This window comes from Lagenorhynchus albirostris, chromosome 4 (assembly GCF_949774975.1).
Source record: "Lagenorhynchus albirostris chromosome 4, mLagAlb1.1, whole genome shotgun sequence".
NCBI classification, from domain to species: domain Eukaryota; kingdom Metazoa; phylum Chordata; class Mammalia; order Artiodactyla; family Delphinidae; genus Lagenorhynchus; species Lagenorhynchus albirostris.
The window spans coordinates 120566041-120591194 of record NC_083098.1 but is presented as its reverse complement, the minus strand read 5'-3'; the positions used below and the strand labels follow the sequence as shown (position 1 = coordinate 120591194).

The following is a 25154-nucleotide window of genomic DNA, read 5'->3' as shown; positions in this document are numbered from 1 at the left end:
AAATTCATTTTTGATGGATCTGAACCTTTTGGCTGGCTTCTTTTCAAAAGAAGAACTATAATGTTCAGCAGAGGAAACTAAAGTTTTAAATGTTGGCAATTGGAAATTATAAAATTTGCCTCAATTAATTCTGCTCTGAGTAAAAAAGTCAAATCGCATTAACAGAGAAGGCAGAGGGCAGGTTACAGGGCAGCAGAGATGATAGGAATACAGCAGGGAAAGGCTGCCCCAGCACTGCAACAGCCCTGTGTGAAGGATGGAATTGTGTAGACTGACGGAGGACACGCCAGGCTCAGGCTAGGAAACCTGGGTGCTGTGGTCCTGCTGCTCCCACTGATGGGCTGTGCAACTTACAACAAGCCACTTCTTACTCTCTCTGGGTTTCAGTTTGCTCATGTATCCAATGATGGGCTTGAAATAGATGACCTCTAAATTGCCCTCCAGGTTTGGTATTCTATCATTTGATAAAGAAATAACTTGTATTCATGAATATCAATTATGTAGATATATGTAATAATGTGTATATTACATAAGTGTGTGTATGTGTCTTCACACATGTGTGCTAAAATGATCTCCAAAAACTTAACAGGAGAATAATGATACTTAGCTTACAGCAGGCCATCAAATGGGAAAAGAAAAGAATCAGAAACAAGAGCACTGCATTTTGAATCTTCACTTTATCAGTGAAAAGATGCATGGTCGATGTCATTTAATTAATGATGCTAGCTTCTCCATTAGAATCTGAGCAGTTCAGTATTTGACTTTATATGCTCTTAGAGAAGCAATGCAGCATAACTTTACTATCCTCACTTAGGTTTTTGAACATTTGATCCTATTTAGATTTAAGGGCAACTGAACAACAGATGCTCTTCTCTTTCTCAATCCCCTTCCATATTTTTGTTTATAACGGTAAGAGATGTCTATTATGGAATCAAAGAAATATAAAGAATAAAAGTAACTTGTAATCTCACCACTTTAATAAAAATGTTCATTCAAATTTATTTAGATTTTATTGTTCAGGATTAGTATTAGATGCTTTTGTAAAATATACATGTTATTTATTTATTATTTCTAAATTAACTGAGATTCCTCCACGCTCACCCTAAAAATTTTAAGCAAGAAAAAATGTCAGATTGCTCTTTTAGAAAGATGGCTTTGGTTACAGTGTGGAGAAAAGCTGGGGAGCCATGGCAATAATGGGTACTATCTGCCCATGTATTTCTGGGTCTCCTCCTTCTGAGCACATGGTAGAATTGTGCTTCCCTGGCTCCTTGAAATGAGGTGTGACTATGTGGCTTATGTTGACCAATGGTCACTTCTGTATGGAAGTATTTAAGAGCCACTGTGCAAGTCACAATTTCCCCTTCCCCCTGCCATGGCAACCAGCAATATTCTAAATGATAGGTATCCCATCAAGCTGTCTCTGAAGGGGAATGACATAAGGCTGAACTCCCACCAACATTCCCTCAGATGGACATGTAGCAAGAGGAAGGAACAAATCTTTATTGCTTTAAACCCCTAAAATTTTGGAGTTGTTTGGGTTTTTTCCTGCAGTATAACCTTACTATCCTTATGACACATGGGACATGATTAGAAATAGGGAGAGGGTTGGATATGGTCTAAAGAGATAATAGGGGCTGAACTAGTATAGCTGCACTACGGTTGAAGAAGATGCATTTGGGAGATATTTAAGAGGAAAATTAGGATTTGATAACCAATAAGAAATGAGGGTTGAGGGCTTGACCGGGGTGACTGGGTGGTTCATTGTACCATTTAATGGTACGTGACCACTGGAGGAGGATAAAACGTAGTTGGCGGAGGGAGAAGGAGCTGGGAGATGAGGAGTTCAGGTTTTGACCTCTTGGACTTGAGCCATCTGGGACATCCAAATGGAGATGTTCAGTGGGCTGCTGTATTACAGCTCAAAACGGCATGAAGTAGGAAGAGTGATATGTTTTCTCCAGTCTACTTTCTCCAGTCATGTTTAGGGATGAAATAATACAGATACTAGATACCAGAACCTACATTTTTACCCTTGTAGACACTACTTTTGTTGAAATGTTCTCTGGAACAAATTCTGTTCTTGACTGGACTGTGGTTTATTTTGCCTTCCTCCCTATGGGGGCAGAGGACCACATGCTAAGAATCTTGAAGTCATTTGAAAGCTTTCTTGTTTCATTATATTCTACATGTGCATAAGCCAGCTTTCACTTGGTGTGCTAGTTTCCTGTGGGTGACATAACAAAGTACCACAAACGAGGTGGCTTAAAACATAAAGATGTGTTGTTTCAAAGTTCTGGAGGCCACAAGTCTGAAATCAAAGTGTCAGTAGGGTCATGCTCTCTCTAATGTTCCTTGCCTTTCTCTTAGCTTCTAGTGTTGCCAGAAATCCGTGGCATTCCTTGACCTGTAGCTGCATAACTCCACCTCTGCCTCCATCGTCACATGGCATTCTCTCTGTGTCTCTGTTTTCACAAGGCTGTCTTCCTATAAGGACACCAGTCAGATTGGATTAAGGGCTCACCCTACGCCACTATGACCTCATCTTAACTGATTCCATCTGCAATGGCAGTATTTTCAAATAAAGTCACATTCTGAGGCACTGAGAGTTAGGACATCAGGGTATTTTGATGGGGAACAAATCAACCCATAACACTTGGTTAAACTGTGATACCCCCCAAATCTCAGTGCCTTTACCAACAAAGTTTTTGGTGTTTGTTCATATTTCACATTGGGTGCAGTCTGTCTCCAACTCGGAGACTCTACTCCATGTATCTTGCCCTTTCCAGGATCCAGGCTGAGGGAGTAGCCCTTCTTTTTCTCATGAGGCAAAGGAAAGCACCCAATTGCTGAACTATGCAATGGCTTATAAAGCTTCTGTCACTTCTAATCACTCTTCACTGGTAGGACAGGTCATATGGCTAAGTCTGTAGGAATTAGAAGAATATGTATTGACTACCCGCCACACATTTGGTGGTTAAAAAATGGGAGGAACCATTCCAACAAGCAGGCCTTTGACAAAGGGTTGCCCTATCTCTTCACTCCGGTAGTTTTTCTGGAACATGAATTAGGTCTTCTATTTCTCTTGCATTACTCTCAGTGCTCTATATCAAATGCCTGCCACATGTTAATACTCAATAAAGTTTTCCTGAATGAATAAATATACAGCTCATATTCACTTTGCTTTTAGCATCCTGATGAAAAAGATTTCAGTTATTAAAGCCCCAAAGGACGTAGTTAAAGATGAAAATCTCATTTGAGAAAATAAGTTGCTGAACAAATCATAACCCCAAAAGCACCTATTACTGTTCTGAGTTCTCTATTATTAATATGAAAACTGGTGCCTGAAATAAATGGTCTTAAAATTAGTTTTAAGAACATCTTTTAACCCAGAGCTTATTCATGGAGGAAATTTTATTGTTCCCATGGATAGCATCTCACCCCCTTACTTTGTCCTCATACCCGTATCTTTCTTTGACCTCATATTTCATTTTCTAATAAATTCATACTTTAGTTATCTTTTGCTAAAGGCCCTTCTTTATTACCTCTCTGCTTCCAGGTTACTCATACTAGACATTTTTTTTTTTTTTTTTTTTTTTGCTGTACGCGGGCCTCTCACTGCTGTGGTGTCTCCCGTTGCGGAGCACAGGCTCCAGACGCGCAGGCCCAGCGGCCATGGGCCACGGGCCCAGCCGCTCCGCGGCATGTGGGATCCTCCCGGACCGGGGCACGAACCCGCGTCCCCTGCATCGGCAGGCGGACTCTCAACCACTGCGCCACGAGGGAAGCCCCATACTAGACATTTAAAAATATTTCCCTGCAGTCTTGTAATGAGCTATTCTTACATTTATTCATATTTATTTATGTTTTAATTCTTGACGCTTTAATATTTTAAGTAGTTCAAAATTACAAATATCAACAACTTAAAGACACCTAGATTATCTAAAGAGACATATTAGAAACAATATCCTGAAAGCTAAATTTATCAAACTCGATTCATTCACAAATGTTTTTCAACCATATGAGCATAAGAAAACAGTTATTTTTTTGGTCTCTCTTCAAATCCCTGCAAGGTACCACAGATATTTCCCTAAAAGTCTGTTGAGTAACAGTTATCATGTTGTCCATCCTCATGGTTGTGAAGTTGAAAAGGAAATGGAAAAAATACCCTCATTGTGAGCCTGCTTCATTTCCTTGTACTGTATGTAGTTAGCCAACCTATAAACGGTGTGTCTCTTTACAGAGGTACCACACTAAATCCAGGTTCCCTCCCCACACAGAAGCAGGGTTGGGAAGAGGCCAGTCCCTGCATCAGGACCCCCAAATCTGCAGGGAATGCGCAAAACCCTGGTCTATGAAACAATTCTTGGCCCTGCAGCCCTGTCTGCTCCCAACTGCCACTGACACGCAAATCTAAACAGGCCGTTTATCTCCCTTTCAAAAGTTTTCTTTTCATATTTTCTCTTAATCATGTAGAAATTGTCCTTTTCAGGAGTGTGAAAGTCACTGAAGAAATCACGAAAGTTGAAAATCACATTGAGGCCAGTGCCTTCGCGTCCTGGCATCTCACAAGCAAGGACAGTTTTACTAGTTAGAACTCTGCTCTGTCCTCCCCAAACCAAGCTAAACTGAAGCTAATGCTAAAAGCCTTCAATACTTTTTGAAAAATCCATCAAAGGTTTTGCTGAATGATATTTATAAGGGCCTTACTGTTCTCTTTCAAAAACTGAAATGCCCTTCTCTGACAGTTGAAAAAAATTGCTTGTGCTTTTCATCTTTCCCTCTCAGAGTGTAAACATTGTTTTGAGTGAAAGGAGCTGAAGGAGCGCTTACTTTCCCTTGAAATTTTATTTTTAAATAAGAGAGGGAGAAAATCCTTTTTCTGACTAATACTAATAATACAGGTCAAAGTGTCAGGCGATATACAATTAAATGGAAAACAAAAAAGGTTCCCCCTCTTTTTCCCACAGTACAATGGCACTGGAATATAAATTACCGATGAAGATGAAATAATACTTCAAAGCTTGTAGGGCAGGGCAGGGCAGTGTTTACAAAGTATTTTCTATGGCACGATAAGACACTGAAGATGACGGTAACCCATGGACTTGAGGGTGTTGCTGAATAGTCTAAAACTAGCATGAGGTAGGATTTTAGGTCCCTATAGCCTGTGACCCCGTGATATGCTTTGTTTCGCAAGGGCAGCTGCAGTTATCAACAGATGTTTCAGCAATAAATAATTGGTATCATCTCAGAAAAGACCCATCTACCTGGGGAGAGGGCATAATACCAAAAACACTGCCCAGCTATTACAGCCACATTAATCTCCCATCTCTCCAGGTTTCTTGGGGAGCATGCTGCAGGTGTTTTTTCTGAGAGAGAGCAGACAAACTCTCTCAAGTCAGCAAGCTTTGTGTGGAGTGTAAAGGAGGTTGGCCCCTGCCATAAATTTCTGTCTGTGGCCACACACCAAAGGAGAAAAGATTGGGGGGATGGGGACTTAGGAGAGGGAGGAAACAGGGGAGGCTGTGGAGAACAGAAAGGAGAGCACAAAACACATACAATTTTTCTTGACTAAGTTAAGCCTAAGAGAGGAACATTAGAAATGACCCTTAATTTTACCAACTCAGGCGCTCAGCACAATTCTATGCTTAACTTTGCCCTGTTATTTGTGGAATTAACTTAAAGACAGCGTTTACACTCCAAGTGTAATGCTAATTTTTAAAATGGAAGGGAAACTTTTTATGGGAAGGATTCATTTCAAGGTAAAAAAAAATCACGGAAATTTAGATTTATAAAAAAACGGTAAGAAGAGATAACTGAAAAGACAAACTCAGCAGCCTTTAACTATTTTTTATGTAAGAACAGAATCTCACAATTATATTATAACATGGTTGTCCAGCTTCAGTAAAGTGTAATATTGAAACCAGTGGATAACGGGACAAAAACAAATCATGGATCATGGAATTTCCTCGAGATACTTTTGACAAACTAAGATATTAATAGTAGCCCGAGTTCACAGGGTGCTATAGTTCTCCGTATTTACAAAACAGAGTGGTTTAGCAGTTGTGCACTTGGGGTCTGACACAATAAGAAAGCATCCTGAGAGTCTTTAGGAGGTGTGGTTGCTTAATTTATAGCTTGCTGGGTAAGCGAAAGAAAATGATGCTCAGAGTTCAAAAAGCTCCCAGGTTAAACACATTATGGGCTAAAGCAGCCTAATGGACTGATTCTTAGAGCTGCGCCTGAGTGATCTTGTGAGTGGGGCACAAACTTCTTAAATTCTCTATGCCTTTACTTCCCCCCAATTGTGACATCCGTGCAATATATAGAGGGAAAGTAGAAGGAATAATGAATGGATTCCTGAAATAGTCTAACAACTATGAGCTGTTTGTCTCTCAACTCACATTAACCCCAAATGCAGCGAGACCTGGAAGTTTTTAAAACACCATTTTCAGTTTTTCAGCCAACGTCACCACCAGCTTTGAATACGGCAAGGGGGATCTGGTAAGCGTGCATGGAATGAAGGGAATAAAACCCTGGTTATAGTGATGTGCTGCATCTCAGCTTCTCAGCCTATGCTGGAAATTCAGAGGAACTTTCTAAGCCCCAAAGCAGGGGTCACTCCCTCTGTGAAGCTATCCTGCTCTTACCTTCCGGGGAAGCCGTAGAAAGTTCTTATATGCCACCGGCCGAATCACATAGGGCTTTCCAAGCCCTTCTCCACTCACATTCCTGTTCAGGCTGTCTGCCTTTAATTTATAGCTTGCTGGGTAATCTAAAGAAAATGATGCTCAGAGTTCAAAGAGCTCCCAGGTTAAACACATTACGGGCTAAAGCAGCCTAATGGACTGATTCTTAGAGCTGCCCAATTAATCGCCACCCTATTTTTTGCAGCAGTCATTCTTAAACTCTAACATGCAACAGAATCATCTGAAGGGCTTGTCTAATGTTGACTGCTAGGCCCTCACACCCAGAGTTTTTGATTTGGTAAGACTAGTGCAGGGCCCAGGAATCTGACTCAGTTTCTGCGTGATGCTAGTGCTGTTGTTGGGAGGTCTAACTTAAAGCACCATTGCTTTAGAGCTGCACTATCCGGTTAAACAGTAGCCCTAGCCACATGTGGCTATTTACACAGGAGTTCATTTTAAAAATTAAATAAAACTAAAAATTCAGTTCTTCAGTCATTCGAGCCACATTTCAGGTGCTCAAGAGCCACATGTGGCCAGGGGCTAAATGTATTGGGCAACAGAGATATAGAACATTTCCAACATTGCAGAAAGTTCTACTCTACAGCTTGCATTAGAGTAAACAAGTTTCAGGACTTCTACCTGTGCTGTCAAGTTCATTCCTTCAGGCTTCCAGAGGGAGAACTGGAGCAGGACGGAGGAAGGGGCTAAGTCACAGCTCCACCACTCACTGGTCTGTTCCCCTAGGCAAGTTAATCTCCCTGCACCTTAATTTCCTCATCTGCAAAATGGGCTTGATAATGGTAATAATCACTGGAGGGCTACTTTGAGAATTAAATGACATGATGCATGTGCAAGCATTTTGTAAACCCTACAGTGATATACACACTACAGTTTTTGTTCCATTCCACTTCTCCACTAACAACAAGCACACTTATTTAAAACCCCTGGTTCACCACTGAATTCGTTCCAAGTATTCACTTTCCTTTGCGGTCCTGAGTCTGCTTAACCTCGGGTGTTTGTTTTTTGGAGGGCTGGAAAGTTTTTTTGGGGGAAGTTACTGTTCCTCCAGTAACAGTAATGACTGGACCACAGTAATGACTGTTGGAGTCATTGTTTCCAACAATGCTGTTATGTGTACATAGATTAGGGGATCTTCCCTGGATTTTTGTTTTAATAGGTAAAAACAATGTCTATATCTATACATTTATTTTGGGATGACCCCAAAACACATTCCCATGTAAACCAATAAAATAAAATTTTGGGAATATTATCATTGCTTGTAATGCCTGGTCTCCAGACAAACGTCTATATTTTATGTGAGGAAAAAAATACAAGCTAATAGAGTCTCTTCTTTGATAATCATCTAAGAGAATGTAGGAAAAAAAAAACCAAACACTATCAGAAAGGAAAATGGCACTCCTAGTAGCATCCCCAGAACCTAAGCCTGAAATCTGAGCTCAAATCTGAGCTCATGTGTTATTCTTGAGGCTCTCTCCTATCTGAGGTAGAGGTACCCATTTGATTAGTTTCCAATAAATGAGTTGAGGAATAAGCATGCCAATGACTTTGACATGATACTTCCTGAACAGTGTGAATCATGAGGAGATAAGGGAGTGAACAGGATTCCAGGCAGGGCTCAGGGAAGGGACATGCCAGACCTCAGTAGCTTAGACAGCAAGTCACATGGATGAAATAGTGGTGAATTTATTTTTTTAACCTACCCAACTTTTAGAAAGTAGTATTTCAAAATAAAAATGCTATGAGGCATGGTGGAATCAAAACTACTGCTTCTGGCCCACCAAGAATATGCAAATAGGGACTTCCCTGGCAGTCCAGTGGTTAAGACTTCACATTCCAATGCAGGGGGTGAGGATTCAATCCCTGGTCGGGGAGCTAAGATCCCACATACCTCGCAGCCAAAAACCCAAAACATAAAAAAAAGAAGCAATATTGCAACAAATTCAATAAAGACTTAAAAGAAAAGAATATATATATTTTTTTAAGTCATGCAAATATTTCAGCATGACATGACCACACTTCTTCACTTGTACTTGATTTGCCTTTCCAACAGAAGCTCTTATGGGCAAGCAAACCCTCTTAAAAAGCTTCCCCCCACACACATTAGTCAATCTGGCAGAGCCGACCATAAGGGTAGGGGCTGTTTTATGCTTCAAAGAAATTTAATCTATTAGACCACTTAGAGGCTAAATGCCTCACTTGGGGGTGTCAGAGGAACAGGTGGTGTGGCTCTTCCTACCAGTAACTGCTCCAACCCGGCGCCAATCACATCCTGCAGGTTTGTTTTGTCCTCTGGGCCCACAGCTTGTTTGTACTGCCACTTTTCAGGCACGAAGGGCCACTTCATTTCCTTTGCCTCCTGGATCAGGGTTCTTAACTCGCTGGGGAGTGAAGCTGCAAAGGTCAGAGTTCAGGTAAGGAAATTGCAGTCAAAGAAAAGGCTGTTGAGTTACCAATGTTATGATGAAGCACCTCAGTGGCAAAAAAATTTTTCCTACCTCTTGCTGGCTGGCCTAACCTGGTGGTTCTGACTCAAAGAATAATAGCAAAAAGCTATCTGTCAGGGGTGGCCCTGGTCTACTTCGCCCTACGGGTAAATTGGGGTAGTCAGGCATTAAAAAAGGTTTTAGCAGGAAGTAAAGCACTTCAGTGACTATCTCTGCATGAAGAATCAGAGAAAGGAACGAAGGAAATATTATTTTTCCTGTAAAATGAGAACGGGACTGAGATGGAATGGCATTTGGGGCTTGTGGCAGCTGGGTAATGCAGAGAATCAATCTGTACAACCTCTTTTTTCTCCTCTAAGATCTCACCTCACCTCAGACTTTCCCTGTGGACTACATTTGAATATAGACAATGAATGCAAAAAAACCCATATCAATTTATTATGAAATGGCCTTGTTTCACATTAGGAGATATAGTTAATCTCTTAATAGACATCAAACCTAGTTAATTATATAAGTCAACAACCTCCTATCCAAACTTGGGAAACCCAAAAAGCTCTGCAAACTAGAAGGTTTTTTTTAAGTTTGGCACCTGAACCAGACTTGAATTGACTAGAGGCTATTTATAATCTTGTTATCGTGAGATTAGTCAACATTTTGTTCTGAAAATTTTAATTTTTGACTGTAGATGCTGCCCCAGCTTCTACTGGAGTGTATATACACCATACTTCCCTTTCTAACATTTGAAAAAATTCTGAATTCTGCAGCACATGTGACCCCCCTCCAGGGCTGTGAATAAGGTATCATGGACTTGTATATATGACTGCCAGCTATAAATCTCCAGGTGCTTGTCTTGCAGACATCTCAGACTCAACATATCTAAAACTGAACTCATCACCTTTTTTCTAAATATTGTATTTCCCTCTCTGTTTTCTATTTTGATGAATGCTACTATCATTCACTGACTCGCCCAAGTCTGAAACCCAGAAGTTGGTCTAGACTTTTTGTTCTCTCTTCCTCCCTGAATCTAATTGGTTATCAAATTCTGTGGATCCTAAAATCGACTTCTTCCTTTTAATTATCAGTAATTCTTTCCTGAATCATTGTTTTCTATCTCCCCCCATCCATTTCATCTTCCAAACTGTTGATCCATTTTGCTAAAAACAAGATGGACCAGGCCATTGCTCTGCACAAAATTCTCCAATACTTTTGCACATCCTGTCCTCACTGTTTGCATTGCCCTCCCTCAATTGCCTCATGACCAAGCTCAGGCCCACTGACTTCATTCAGCATTCAGCGCAAACACTGCCACTTCTCATTAGCCCTGCCATGATCTCCCAGTGGAATTGAGATGTCCCTCATGAGTGCTCCCAAACCCACAGGTGCATGCTCCTTTCAGCGTTCATCCCACTGTTCTCTAGCCACATCTATCCTTTCATTGAACTGTGGACTGTCAGCTCCCTGAAAACTGGCATCACATCTTATCACTTTTGTAAATCACACCATGATGGTTAAAAGAAAGATTAGTCTCATGTTTACATGAGACATGCTAAATAAGACAAAAGAGATATGACAAAGAGAGTGAAAAAAAAGAAGAGAAGGAAGAAAAGCTAACTCTGCCTTGGTTCATGATGTCTTCTTGAGTCCTTGCCACCAGCTGGACAAATGTAAGGAAGTCTCCTGAGGGGAAGGACTGCTTGGCATTGAGGGGATAATGCATGGGCTATGTCAATGAAGGATCGATCTGGACTGACTACTAAGGATAACTTACAAGTATCACACTGAAACCATTGTCTCCCCACCCCCTGCCCCATTCAGTAACCCAGAACTACTGAGCACCCTCTGTGCAATGGCACTCCCCCAGTGAAAGCAAAACCACAAGGTTGGAAGCCTATGTGGTCACAATCTCCTCTTACCACCACTGACATAATTTTAATCTCTGAAAATGTTTCCAATATACATATAGAGAAAATTTCTTAAATGATATTTCTAAATAGTCATGAATAGGATGACTATTCAGTTCTGTTTGCTTAGGACAGTCCTATGTAATCATAGTGTACTTATTAATAGTGCTCTTTCACTCTCAAAAGTACTTCAATTCTGATAAATTATTTGGATACTCTGTCCATGAGTGTCAAGCTCAGGGGTCAAAGGATTAGTTAAATGACAACAGAAATGTGATTTCTGGATTCACAGAATTTCACTGCATTTTGGCAATGAATAGCTTTAAATATTTTCAAAATTTCTTCATGATGATATATTTGTCACAAATCCTTTTTTCCCCCTCATACCACCGTTTCCTTACAGATCGTGCCAGAACGTGGATAGTCCACTGGGGAATACTGAATAAAAGATGCCTCTGAAGTACGTTTTAAAAATATATCTCTTTTTGGATTTCAGTTCCTTCTCTATCCCAGTGGGCTAGAGTTGCTAGGACTAGTCACCCATGCTGACTATGACAATTTCTGAAGAAAAGGGATGGGGTTGAGAGGAAGAGGGAAAAGAATAAAACCCACAGTGTTTGTGTTCGAGTCTACCGGCTGGCCCTGTCGCCTTAAGTGACCCTGTACTAATGCCTTTCTCTGGGAGCACATGCGGGTGATGACATCAGTGGTGGTGGCAGCCCGACCCGTGAGCTAGAGCTGCTCAGAAACCACCTGCCGAGGGACAGGCTCCGTGTTCAGACTGTGTCCAACCACACTGATGGCGCTCGGGTGGACCACGCAACAGGCAGTGGCGATGGGCGAATGCTGAGTTTGTCAATGGCTCAGCACAGGGTTCCTCCGCCATTGGTTTACTGGATTCAGCCAACCCCAGCAGTCCGCCCCTGACCGAGCAGTAGCCTCCTCTGCCTCTCTGGTCACTTACTTCCCCAAGCAGCTTACCTGAAGGGCCATGGCTAATTGAGTGATTTTGCAGTCGTGATTTGCCTTATCTGGAACTAAACTGATTATTTCTCCTATTCTGTGGCACTTGGGAAGAAAAAGAAAATGAAAATCCTTCCTGAATGAGGGCTCAGAGTCTTCACTAAGGAGAACACAAAGCTTAAAGGAATTTGGGCTGAAGAGACAAAGGACATGATGTAGTAAAAGGAGAAGAGAAAAACTTCAGGAGTAATAACAGAACACAACGCACTGCCCCTGGGGAGAACCAGGACCAGCACTGGAGCAAGTGAAGTTAGACTCTGATGTATCTGGCTAGTAAAGAAAGAAAACACTAAGGCTGTGCAACAACTGGACATGGGGCATGTTCTGGAAAAGAGCCTGGATGACAGGTTACAAAAAGTTAGACTTCTAAAGGCACCTAAAAGTTCTCTTATAAAAATATATGTGCCTATATACAAGAATGTGGGAAAAAGACTCTCCTAGAACCTTTTCCCATTACATAATCAACAACAACAAAAGAGATGGGGAGTGTGCATTTTATATGGGGATCTTATTTCTGTAAGGAATAGCAAATGACTAAAAATACAAAGAAAAATATTAAAAGCACATAAAAGGGACACACTGATAGAAATGAAGGGAAATTTATCTGAATGCTAAAAAGAAATCTAAGAAGGCTGCCTCTTCAAAACTGGCTAAAGAAGAAATCAGAAATGCTTTAACTTTCTAGACTTTGTGATTGAAACTTCCCAAACAATGACTCATCTAAAACTATGAACGGCACAAACTATGAATGAGCAAAAAAGCCAAATTCTTAAACTCTGATAATGATGCAATAAGCATTTATCAGTATGAGTGGATTTATTTTACAAATGGCATGTAAATACAAGATAAGAAAATGTACTGATGATCAAAAAAGAGAGATGGGACTGATGAGATGACATATTTGTGGAAACTGTAGAAGTCTATGGAAACTGATGAGGCACAAAAGCCTAGTTTGAAAAAAAAGTATGTGCCACCATTCAGAAGTTGCTTCAATTTTTTAATAATTGAAATTTACGTGCACCAGCCCACTTGGACCCTTTGTTCTTCTTGAACTAAACTGTTTCTTGTGGCCTCATGTTTACTGAAGCTTAAAATTAGAACTGACAGCAATTCACTGCAACAAAGTGGGCTTCCTCCCCTGCCCGTCCACCCACAGCCCATGTCCCATTCATGCCCTAGAAATCCACTCATCTCTCTGTGGTCATCTGCCAAGAGAAGAAAAATAGGGCAGAGATGAGAATGTGTTGTTCAGACAGGGGAAAGGAGAGCAAACCTGCTGCTCCCCATTCCCCCCAGCACCTCCCATCAGGACCTCACCTCTGCACCGCTGGTCCTCCCTCTTGTCCTCCTCTAACACATCTGACGCCTCCAACAAGAGCTGGTCCAGCACTTGCTTGCACTCTTGCAGTAGCACAGCTACAGCTTTTTGATTATTCATGATGATTACCCTCCCTCGATGATGAGTCGAGTGTCCCTGGGTCTACAGTGATCAATTACCTAGGAGAAGACATCGATTCTCAATAAAAGAGCCCCTTCAAGCCTGAGGTACCTGGTGAACAAAAGAGGGGGAAAGATGATTAACTGAAGCGTCATCAATTATCTGTAAGACTCAAGCAGGGAGGGATAATAGAGCAAGCACATGAAAATACATGACAGCCCCTGAGGACTTTCTTAGGGGAGTGTGTGAAATTACTGCAGGGCCTGGTCTAGATGGGCAGCACCTCGAAGTCATCAGAGAGCAGAAGGGAAAGGGTCCTGGTGCAGACCTGGTTACCCACAGTGAAGTCAGTGGAATCACATGGAGCCAAATGAAATGAATATACCCTATGATTCATGTATCTTCTGAATACCTCATATCAGTGCCTCTGGATCCCAGGGGCACCACACTTTCTTGCCTCTCTGGGAGTCTACAGGAAGCATCTGGCTAACAGTTCTAATATTCAGACACAAGCACATGGTAATATGAAGTTTACCACTCTCATAACCCACTGCTGATTTCCCCTGTGCAGTATTCTTTATGGTATTTAGCATCATATAATTTGGACCAAAATAGGCAATGACAGATGCCAAATTTAAAGCTCTTCACTGCCAGGCACATTGCCAAATAAAATAAAGAAATGTAATCCCAGAAAACCCAATTTCCTAGATCTATCATATGGATAGATCTACTTATATCCCATTTAACACATATACAGCTGAGGGACTTCTTATATAAATATGAGTATACTGTAATGAGCTATTGCAGTCAAAGTAATTTCAGGAACAAAATAACCCACTGACTGTACAAAAAATGCCTGACAAATACTGAAAAGTCTCTTGATTAACAAATTTTTTTTAATTGAAGTATAGTTGACTTACAATGTTGTGTTAGTTTCTGGTGTACAGCAAAGTGATTCAATTTCATATACATACACACACACACACACACACATACAGACACACACACACACACATATATATATGTTCTTGTTCAAATTCTTTTCCCTTATAGGTTATTACAAAATATTGGGTATAAGTTCCCTGTGTTATACAGTAGGTCCTTGTTGTTTATTTTCTATATAGTAGTTTAACAAATCATTTTGCTTGTTTTCCTTTTATTAAAGAATGTACATTGTAAACAAAACAAAAGAAGTTATTCTCTTTCTGAATTTGCCAGAATAGACAGTGGAGCTGCTGTCTGGTTGTGACACTCTTGTATGGCATGTAGACTCTTATTACCAAAGAAAGAGAATCTGAAAAGGAAGAAAGTACAACAGATATATGATCTACTCCCTCTGTTATCTAGCAGATCCATGAAACACAATATTTTACTGTTTTAGTAATCATTAAAACTATTAAACCAGTGAATTATTGTATTGGTGTTGGGGAAAATGTGCTCTGCTACACAATGGCCTCACTTTAAGAAGCTGGTTTTGAATCTGAAATAGCAAGAAAGTGTTTTTCTATCTTTTATCTATTCTATGACTTAACAGGAACAGAAAATGAAGGATGAACTGTGAAATCTAAACTCTGTAATTTTCATTCTAACCTGAATTTTATCCTCGCTGTACTTTAGGTTTTCATTCATTCACACACACACACACACACACACACGTAGAAGTGCCAAAGCAAAGTTTTAGGATGCAACAGACTTGTTTCATGAAGACAATCATGTACTCATTGATGAAGAACACAAGCAGAGTTTTCATACAACAGTCTTGTTACTTGAAAGAGCATTTACATTAAGTGAAGTCATGAAATTAGTTACTGGAAGCATTTAAACATAAATATAAATTTAATCTCTTTTCTGCTTAAGATGTTTCATAGAGTATTCCTGCATGGATTGGGTTGTTGGACTAAATGGTTTTCAGTGTCCCTTTTAGCTCAAGTGTTTATGTCAATGTTTTGTGGTACAAGCTGACCATTAGCTTGCCTTTCTATGAAAAGAACTAAACAGTAAGGGCTGGTCAGAGAGTTAATCAGTAGACTAGAGTGAGCAAGAGGCCATGTAGCAATGATAGCCCATTCCCACCATTCCCTGAAAAAGGGAGATGGTGACTATAATGGAAGGTTAGTATGGAAATTGGGAAATGCAGTTGGTGGATGAGAAAGTTAAGAACAAACTTTGTTTGGAATGAGTAACGGGTGAGTAGGACTCTCACTTTTCTTCAAGTCCTAAATTAAATCAAGAAGGGAGTTCACTTTCCCAGGATCCTTTTTATAGGACTTCATATAGAAATAGAGGTATAAAAAGAAAATATGAAGAGCTCATGCACAAAGAAATAAAACTGCACTATAATATAATTTTAATAGCACATCACCCCTTTGTCTAAAGGCTTAATGTTTTATTAGTGCTGTATCATCCTCTTAGGGTAGACAGTAGTCTTCCATTATAAATTTTAACTGCTTTGTTTCTGTTAATATTTTAAGCAGAGAGAGTATGTAGTAAAGAAAAGACCTAGAAATAGGAAAACTAATATACATAATAGTGCTCAACAACTAATTCCACTTCATTCTCTACTATTAACTATTTGTGAGACCTCTGAGTTTCACTTTTGAGATTCACTTTTCTCATCTATATTTTGAGGGGATTGGTTGGGAACAATTGTTAAAATGTTTCCAGGTCTTAAATTACGTACTCAGCAGCAGTTTAGATAGACCAGGTTGTCTATCTAAAGAATAGATAGACTAAAGAATATCTGATATTTATTTACTGAAAAATTCCTGGCTCTTTTCAGAACCCTTAAGTGTAATATTTTTATGCATACTCTTCTCTGTGGGTTAGAAGTATGGGCTTGAATCTTAGAGGCTGATTACTAAATATTCTTCTTTGCTTTTGTTTCCTCACTTGAAACCCTGATTCCTGATGCACAGGATCATAAATCTCTTCCTTTTGTCTAAGTGCTGTGAAAGAGAGATAAGATACATGGTTTTGTGAGGGCAAACAACAGGACTTGACCTAAGCATTTGGGTAAGGATAGGGCAGGTCAAGGGGGGCTTCTCTGAGGATGTGATGCCTGAATTAACCTCTGAAAGAGGAACAGGGCTTAATGAAGTTAAAATGGTAGGGAACAGTCCTAACGTAGAAGGAAATATAGAGGGAATGAAAGAAGGTCAGGTTGGCTGAACTAGACATAAAAGGAGAAAGCTGACATGAAGTGATGCTGGAGAGGTAAGCAGGGACTGTGGAGGGCCTTGTGTGCCAGGTAAGGAATTTTGTGTTTACCCTAAGAGTCACAGAAAACTACTGGTAGCAGTAGGAACACAACCAGATTTACATTTGGGAATGATCATTCTGTTTTGGACGTAGTTTGTATATAAGGGGGCAGGGAGGAAGAGGGTGACTGCAGGAAGATCAGTTAGGTACTTATTGCAATAATCCAGGTGAGAGATACAAGGACTTTGGACCAGAGTGATGATATCAGAGATATGGAAAATTGGACAGATTTGAGAACTGTTTAGGGAGTATATGAACTGTTGGTGTTGGATGGCTATGAATGGTCTTAAGGATGAGTCCCAAATTTCTACCTCACCATAGCTCAAAACTGAATAGATGATGTTAGCATACTTTGAGACAGGGAACATAGACGAGAAAAGACATAAATACACCTTCTACTTCTAGCAATAAAGATAGTAAGGAAGCTAAATCATACAGGTCAACATAAGCAATCAAATTTTAACCAAGAAAGCATGTCTAAAACGGAAGAAGAGATTTCCAAGATAATGAATGTTTATTACTTGTGACTTCCCAAACTATACCAAAGATATTCTTAATACTTTTTGAAAGTTATAGCATTTCCCCCTTTCCCTGTAGAATTCAGGAGAGACAATAGGAAGAAATATTGTAACATGAGAAACACTGTGGAATCCAACCATCTGTCTAGACTTGTATGGTTCATTGTTAGGCATAACAGAGGCTGGAGCCCAGGAAATTTTCCTTCAGGCAACAGTCCCGCTGAAAATTTTGGTCAGCTTCATTTATAAAAGAATCATTTTCAATTTTAACACATATTGATTTTTGCCCCCCTGAACTGTGATGCTCTGTGAGGTATACATTATTTCTAAATTGGAAAATGGATGTTTCCCAATATTTTTTATAATCTATGAATTATTTTTTTCTATTTTAACATCCCCCCATATATTTTTTCTTTAAAAATCAAATAGAAAGAGACCAGAAAAAGCAAACAAACATGCAAACAGATAACTCTAGAATAAGTTAGACTCATATACTCTAAGGCACACATGCACACACACAGCCAAATGGTTATTTGTTCATACACTCTGTGTTTGATTTTGGCATATGAATAGTTTTATTAATGACTAAGAATTTAGCTGAGTAGCTGATTTATAGAATAACTGGCAAGTCAGCCATCATTAGAAAGAAGCACATCAGTGGATTATTCAAAGCCCCATTTCTTTTGGCATTTGTGTTTAAGTTTTTTTCACTGGACAATCAGTATACTTATTAGGGGGTAAATTAGGGAAAATAAAAGAACTCCAAAGGTATTCCATGGTCTACTGGCTGCCACCTTTGTAATAAATGACCAGCCAACTAGTGAGAATCCTTAGGCTTGAAGATGTGGGGAAGCATAAAGAGGTAAAAGAGATGACTCCTACTGTCAAGAAGTTTACAATGTAATTAGAGGAATAAGACATAAATATATAAAAAATGAACTATTCAAAGCATATCACACATGATTGTATTCTAAATGCTCTATTTAAATTATCTTTGTTGGAATTTAATTAATGGTTGGTTAAATTTATAAGCAAGTTTAAAGAGCTCATTTAATTCATATGCACATGAATAATTATACTAAAAGTACTTTTTCATCTACATTCAAAATTATGTATCACATTGTTTTTAGGAGAAAATATATTCTGGTCTCCCACATAGAACAACAAGAATAAGTTTCTCTAATCAGGCCCCAGCAATGACAATCCAGCCTTTCCCACCTTTTCACCCTCTTCTGAGCAACACCACACATCAACTCTGACCATATTACCTCTTGCACTGGTTGGTGGTCGAAATGGGTAAATAAAAGGAGAAAAAGAAATCTGACTGGAGAGTAATACAACTGTGCAGCTTGATTAGATACGTTTGGGTGACAGCCATTTGTTAGCATTTTAAAACCGCATGAAAAGGGAGAAGGAGAAGGCAACTTCTAAGCCACAAAAACCTAAAGGGTAGACTTCTCTTTCTAGCAGTATAGAAGACGATATGCTCTGACCAACATTCCTGCTGAAAACAACTAAAAATGCTGGAAAAACGTGTTAAAATATCTAAAATATATCAATGAAATGGCAAAAAAGGAAGGACTACTCAGAAGACAAAAATCAAGTAAAAGCTGGAACCCAGAAAGTTAACACAGAGGCTAGCGTTTGCCTTGAGTGTATTTGCCAAACACTGTGAGTTGAAACTGGTTTTCACTGTTTTGGAACATGGGAGGATAGGAAATAAAACCAAAGGCCTACCCAGGAGGGAGTAAAAGAGGAGACTCCCCCCTGCATAAAACTGTGATCCTAAAACGTTGCACTTTTAGTGTAGGGGTGAGCTAAAAATATATTCTCATCTTCTTCCCCTACCTGCCAGGAAAATTTTCTGTGGCAAAACATGCTGCTTCAAGGAGGAGAACAAAAATTTTTCCCTTGCAAATTGGAAGGCACAGGTCTGCAAAACCTCTGTCTGATAATAATTATTATTTTTTTAATAGATTTTATTTGCTTATTTATTTATTTATGGCTGCGTTCGGTGTTCGTTGCCACACATGAGCTTTCTCTAGTTGCAGCAAGGGGGGGCTATGCTTTGTTGTGGTGCACGGGCTTCTCATTGTGGTGTCTTCTCCACTCTTGTTGTGGAGCACGGGTTCTAGGCACATGGGCTTCAGTAATTGTGGCACGTGGGCTCAGTAGTTGTGGCTTGTGGGCTCTACAGCGCAGGCTCATTAGTTTTGGTGCACAGGCTTAGTTGTTCTGCAGCATGTGGGATCATCCTGGACCAGGGCTTGAACCTGTGTCCCCTGCATTGGCAGCCGGATTCTTAACCACTGTGCCACCAGGGAAGCCCCATCTAGCTGATAATTATTTTTAAATAAACTATTTACAAATGAGCCCAGGTTGGTGGTTTTCTCAGGCAACTGGTGGAATGAAACATAATCTTCTCTAAAGGAATCTGATTTCAATCCAAGTTTCAAAGACTGTCACCTATAAAATACCAAGAAACATGAGCTCCTGGTCAAAGCTCACAAAATGCATAAGATAAAAAGAAACAATGAATGAAAGCAGAAACAACAGATAGTAAAATTAGACCTACAAAAGACTATAGATAATGGAATTATCAGATATAAACTACAAAATATACATGTTTAAAGAACTGAAAGAGTAATGTTGAGTGTATGAGTAAAGAGCAAGAAACTATAAAAAGGGACAAGCATATTGAAAAAGAATCAAATACAATTTCTACAAACAAAAAACATAATAAAAATTTTAAATTCAGGGCATTGGATATATTTGATAAAATATTAGCTCTGGCTAAAGACAGAATTTTTGAACTGAAAAATACATCAGAACACATCACCTAGAATGCAACAGAAAAAGATAAAGGGATGGAAAATACAAGACAGATTAAGAAACACAGAGGACTGATGGAAAAGCTCTAACATCTATTCAGAGTCTTAGATGGAAAGAAGCTGAGGAAGCAGAAGAAATTTGGAGAGATAATGACTAACAACTTTTAGACCAGGAGAAAGACAATAATCAAAATTCCCATAATACTCAAGCAGGATAAATTAATAAAAATTCATACCTAGAAATATCAGAGTGAAAGTAGGTAACACAAAAGACATAGAGAAGATCTTTAAAATGGCCAGAGAGAAAAGACAGATTATCTTCAAAGAAATAACAATGAATTTACAGATAGCTACCTAAAAGCAAGAGTGGAAACTAGAAGACAGTGAAAAGATAGCTTTAATATGCTAGGAGGGGAAACCATACAAAATAAAGGTATTTAAAAATAAACATCAACAGTTCCAAACATACCTCTATAGTATGTACTTTAGATTAAAGGAAAGTGGTCACAGATGAAAGGCTTGAGATTCAAGGAGAAGTAATAATAATAAAAGTGGTAAGTTACTGGCTTGGCTAAGTATAAACAAACATTGATTGTATAACGCTACAGAAACAATGTCTGTCTTGTGGATGAAAAAAATAGAACAATACACATACAAACACCAACAGCATATATGTCAGGAGGAAAGTGAGCGATATTAAAGTTTTCTAAGATTCTTGAGTTGGTCAGGAGGAGTGGAGACATTTAGACTATGATAAAATGTCTAAGATAATCCATAAAAAATTAAAATAAAACATATAACTTAGAAACTAGTGAAAGAAAAAAAATGAAAAAAACCAATCTAAAAGAAGGCAAGAAAAAAAGAAAATCAAGAAATATACTTCTAAATGACTCACAGGTCAAAGAAGTCACTATTATGGAAATTAGAAAATATTATAATGGAATGACAAATACTACATATCAAAATAGAATTCAGTCAAAGTGGAACATAAACATATTAATGCTTCCAATAAATACACATGGGTTAAATACTACAGTAAAATGATAATGATAGACTAGATTAAAAAATAGCTACATGGGGCTTCCCTGGTGGCGCAGCAGTTGAGAGTCCCGCCTGCCGATGCAGGGGACACAGGTTCGTGCCTGGTCCGGGAAGATCCCACATGCCACGGAGCGGCTGGGCCCGTGAGCCATGGCCACTGAGCCTGCGCATCTGGAGCCTATGCTCAGCAATGGGAGAGGCCACAATGGTGAGAGGCCTGTGTACCGCAAAAAATCAAAAAAAAAAGCAAAAACAAACAAACAACAAAAAAAATAGCTACATGGATTTAGGTAAGCATAAGAATATGGAAATGTTAAAAGTAGTAAGATGAAAAAAGATATAGAAAAATACTAACTAAAAGAAAGCTGATGTAGCTATATTAATATCAGATAAAACAGACTTTAAGGCAAAAGGCATTAGAACCGATGAAAAGGTCACTTCACAATGATATAGTTCAGCTCACCAGAAAGGTATGGCAATGCTAACTTTGCATATATCTAGTAGCATAACTTTAATATATATGAAACAAAAATTGAAAGAATCATACAGAAAAATATGCAAATACATAATAATAGTGGGAAAATTTAACACACTTCTCTTAGAAGCTAACATATTAAGCAAATGAAAGTCAGAAATGATATCATTGATTTGATCAACAGAATTGACCAACGGATCTAATAGATATTTATGAAACAGCATACTCAACAGTAGCAGAATACACATTATTTTGAAGCATACCTGGAACATTTATAAGAATTTAACACCTGCTGTGCCATAAAAGAAATCTCAGCAAATTTCAAAGGATTAATATCAAACAGATGACATGAACTAAATAACAAAAGAGAGGAGGGCCCTGAACCAAGATGGTGGAGTAGAAGGACGAGCTCTGGATCCCTCCTGTGAGAACACCAGGATCACAACTAGCTGCTGGACAATCATCAACAAGATGACACTGGAACTCACCAAAAAATATACCCCACGTCCAAAGACAAAGGAGAAGCCACAGTGAGATGGTAGGAGAGGGGCAATAACAGCAAAATCAAATCCCATAAATGCTGCGTGGGTGACTCACAGACTGGAGAACACTTATACCACAGAAGTCCACCCACTGCAGTGAAGGTTCTGAGCCCCATGTCAGGCTTCCCAATCTGGGGGTCCGGCAAAAGGAGGAGGAATTCCTAGAGAATCAGACTTTGAAGGCTAGTGGGATTTGATTGCAGGACTTCGACAGGACTGGGGGAAACAGAGACTCCACTCTTGGAGGGCACACACAAAGTAGTGTGCACATCGGGACCCAGAGGAAGGAGCAGTGACCCCAGGGGAGACTGAACCAGACCTACCTGCTAGTGTTGGAGGGTCTCCTGCAGAGGCGGGTGGTGGCTGTGGCTCACTGTGGGGACAAGGACACTGGCAGCAGAAGTTCTGGGAAGTACTCCTTGGCGTGAGCCCTCCCAGAGTCAGCCATTAGCCCCACCAAAGAGCCCGGGTAGGCTCCAGGGTTGGGTTGCCTCAGGCCAAACAACCAACAGGGAGGGAACCCAGCCCCACCCATCAGCAGTCAAGCAGATTAAAGTTTTACTGAGCTCTGCCCACCAGAGCAACAGTCAGCTCTACGAACCACCAGTCCCTCCCATCAGGAAACTTGCACAAGCCTCTTAGTTACCCTCATCCACCAGAGGGTAGACAGAAGCAGCAAGAAGAACTACAATCCTGCAGCCTGTGGAACAAAACCCACATTCACAGAAAAATGGACAAGATGAAAAGGTAGAGGGCTATGTTCCAGATGAAGGAACAAGATAAAACCACAGAAAAACAACTAAATGAAGTGGAGATAGGCAACCTTCCAGAAAAAGAACTCAGAATAATGATAGTGAAGATGTCCAGGACCTTGGAAAAAGAATGGAGGCAAAGATCAAGAAGATGCCAGAAATGTTTAACAAAGATCTAGAAGAATTAAAGAACAAACAAACAGGGCTTCCTTGGTGGCGCAGTGGTTGAGAGTCCGCCTGCCGATGCAGGGGACACGGGTTTGTGCCCCGGTCCGGGAGGATCCCACATGCCGCGGAGTGGCTGGGCCCGTGAGCTATGGCCCCTGAGCCTGCGCGTCTGGAGCCTGTGCTCTGCAATGGGAGAGGCCACAACACTGAGAGGCCCACATACCGGAAAAAAAAAAAAAAGAACAAACAAACAGAGATGCACAATACAATAACTGAGATGAAAACTACACTAGAAGGAATCAAAAGCAGAATAACTGAGGCAGAAGAACGGATAAGTGACCTGGAAGACAGAATGGTGGAATTCACTGCTGTGGAACAGAATAAAGAAAAAAGAATGAAAAGAAATGAAGACAGCCTAAGTGACCTCTGGGACAACATTAAACGCAATAATATTCCCATTATAGGGGTCCCAGAAGGAGAAGAGAGAGAGAAAGGACCCGAGAAAATATTTGAAGAGATTATAGTCGAAAGCTTCCCTAACGTTGGAAAGGAAACAGCCACCCAAGTGCAGGAAGCGCAGTGAGTCCCATACAGGATAAACCCAAGGAGAAACATGCCGAGACACATAGAAATCAAACTGGCAAAAAGGAAAGACAAAGAAAAATTCTTGAAAGCAGCAAGGGAAAAACAACAAATAACATACAAGGGAACTCCCAGAAGGTTAACAGCTGATTTCTCAGCAGAAACTCTACAAGCCAGAAGGGAGTGGCATGATACACTTCAAGTGATGAAAGGGAAGAACCTACAACCAAGATTACTCTACCCAGCAAGGATTTCATTCAGATTAGATGGAGAAATCAAAAGCTTTACAGACAAGCAAAAGCTAAGAGAATTCAGCACCACCAAACCAGCTCTACAACAAATGTTAAAGGAAGTTCTCTAAGTGGGAAATACAAGAGAAGAAAAGGACCTACAAAAAACAAACCCAAAACAATTAAGAAAATGGTCATAGGAACATACATATCGATAATTACCTTAAATGTGAATGGATTAAAAGCTCCAACCAAAAGACACAGGCTTGCTGAATGGATACAAAAACAAGACCCATATATATGCTGTCTACAAGAGACCCACTTCAGACCTAGGGACACATACAGAGAGGATGAGGGGATAGAAAATGATATTCCATGAAAATGGAAATCAAAAGAAAGCTAAAGTAGCAATACTCATATCAGAAAAAATGGACTTTAAAATAAAGAATGTTACAAGAGACAACGAAGGACACTATATAATGATCAAGGGATCAATCCAAGAAGAAGATATAACAATTATAAGTATATATGCACCCAACATAGGAGCACCTCAATGCATAAGGCAACTGTTAACAGCTATAAAAGAGGAAATCGACAGTAACACAGTAATAGTGGGGGACTTTAACACCTCACTTACACCAGTGGACAGATCATCCAAACAGAAAATTAATAAGGAAACACAAGCTTTAAATGACACAATAGACCAGGTAGATTGAATTGATATTTATAGGACATTCCATCCAAAACCAGCAGATTACACATTCTTCTCAAGTGCGCACGGAACATTCTGCAGGATAGTTCACATCTTGGGTCACAAATCAAGCCTCAGTAAATTTAAGAAAACTGAAATCATATCAAGCATCTTTTCTGACCACAACACCATGAGATTAGAAATGAATTACAGAGAAAAAACCGTAAAAAACACAAACACATGGAGGCTAAACAATACATTACTAAATAACCAAGAGATCACTGAAGGAACCAAAGAGGAAATCAAAAAATACCTAGAGACAAATGACAATGAAAACACGACTATCCAAAACCTATGGGATGCAGCAAAAGCCATTCTAAGAGGGAAGTTTATAGCTATACAAGCCCACCTCAATAAACAAGAAAATTCTCAAATAAACAATCTAACCTTACACCTAAAGGAACTAGAGAAAGAAGAACAAACAAAACTGAAAGTTAGCAGAGGAAAGAAATCATAAAGATGAGAGCAGAAATAAATGAAATAGAAACGA

At 39.7% G+C, this 25154-nt stretch overlaps 1 protein-coding gene across 1 annotated transcript in view; it reads right to left on the bottom strand.

Annotated features, from left to right (window-relative positions):
• ALPK1 (alpha kinase 1) overlaps positions 1 to 25154 on the bottom strand; it is a 129410-nt gene that overhangs the window by 44952 nt on the left and 59304 nt on the right. The window contains exons 3-4 of the mRNA XM_060148602.1: positions 13396 to 13627; positions 8947 to 9101 (exon numbers count right to left, since the gene is read on the bottom strand). Coding sequence (XP_060004585.1) covers positions 8947 to 9101; positions 13396 to 13516 — 276 coding nt within the window. The 5' untranslated portion in view covers positions 13517 to 13627. The remainder of the gene's footprint in view (positions 1 to 8946; positions 9102 to 13395; positions 13628 to 25154) is intronic.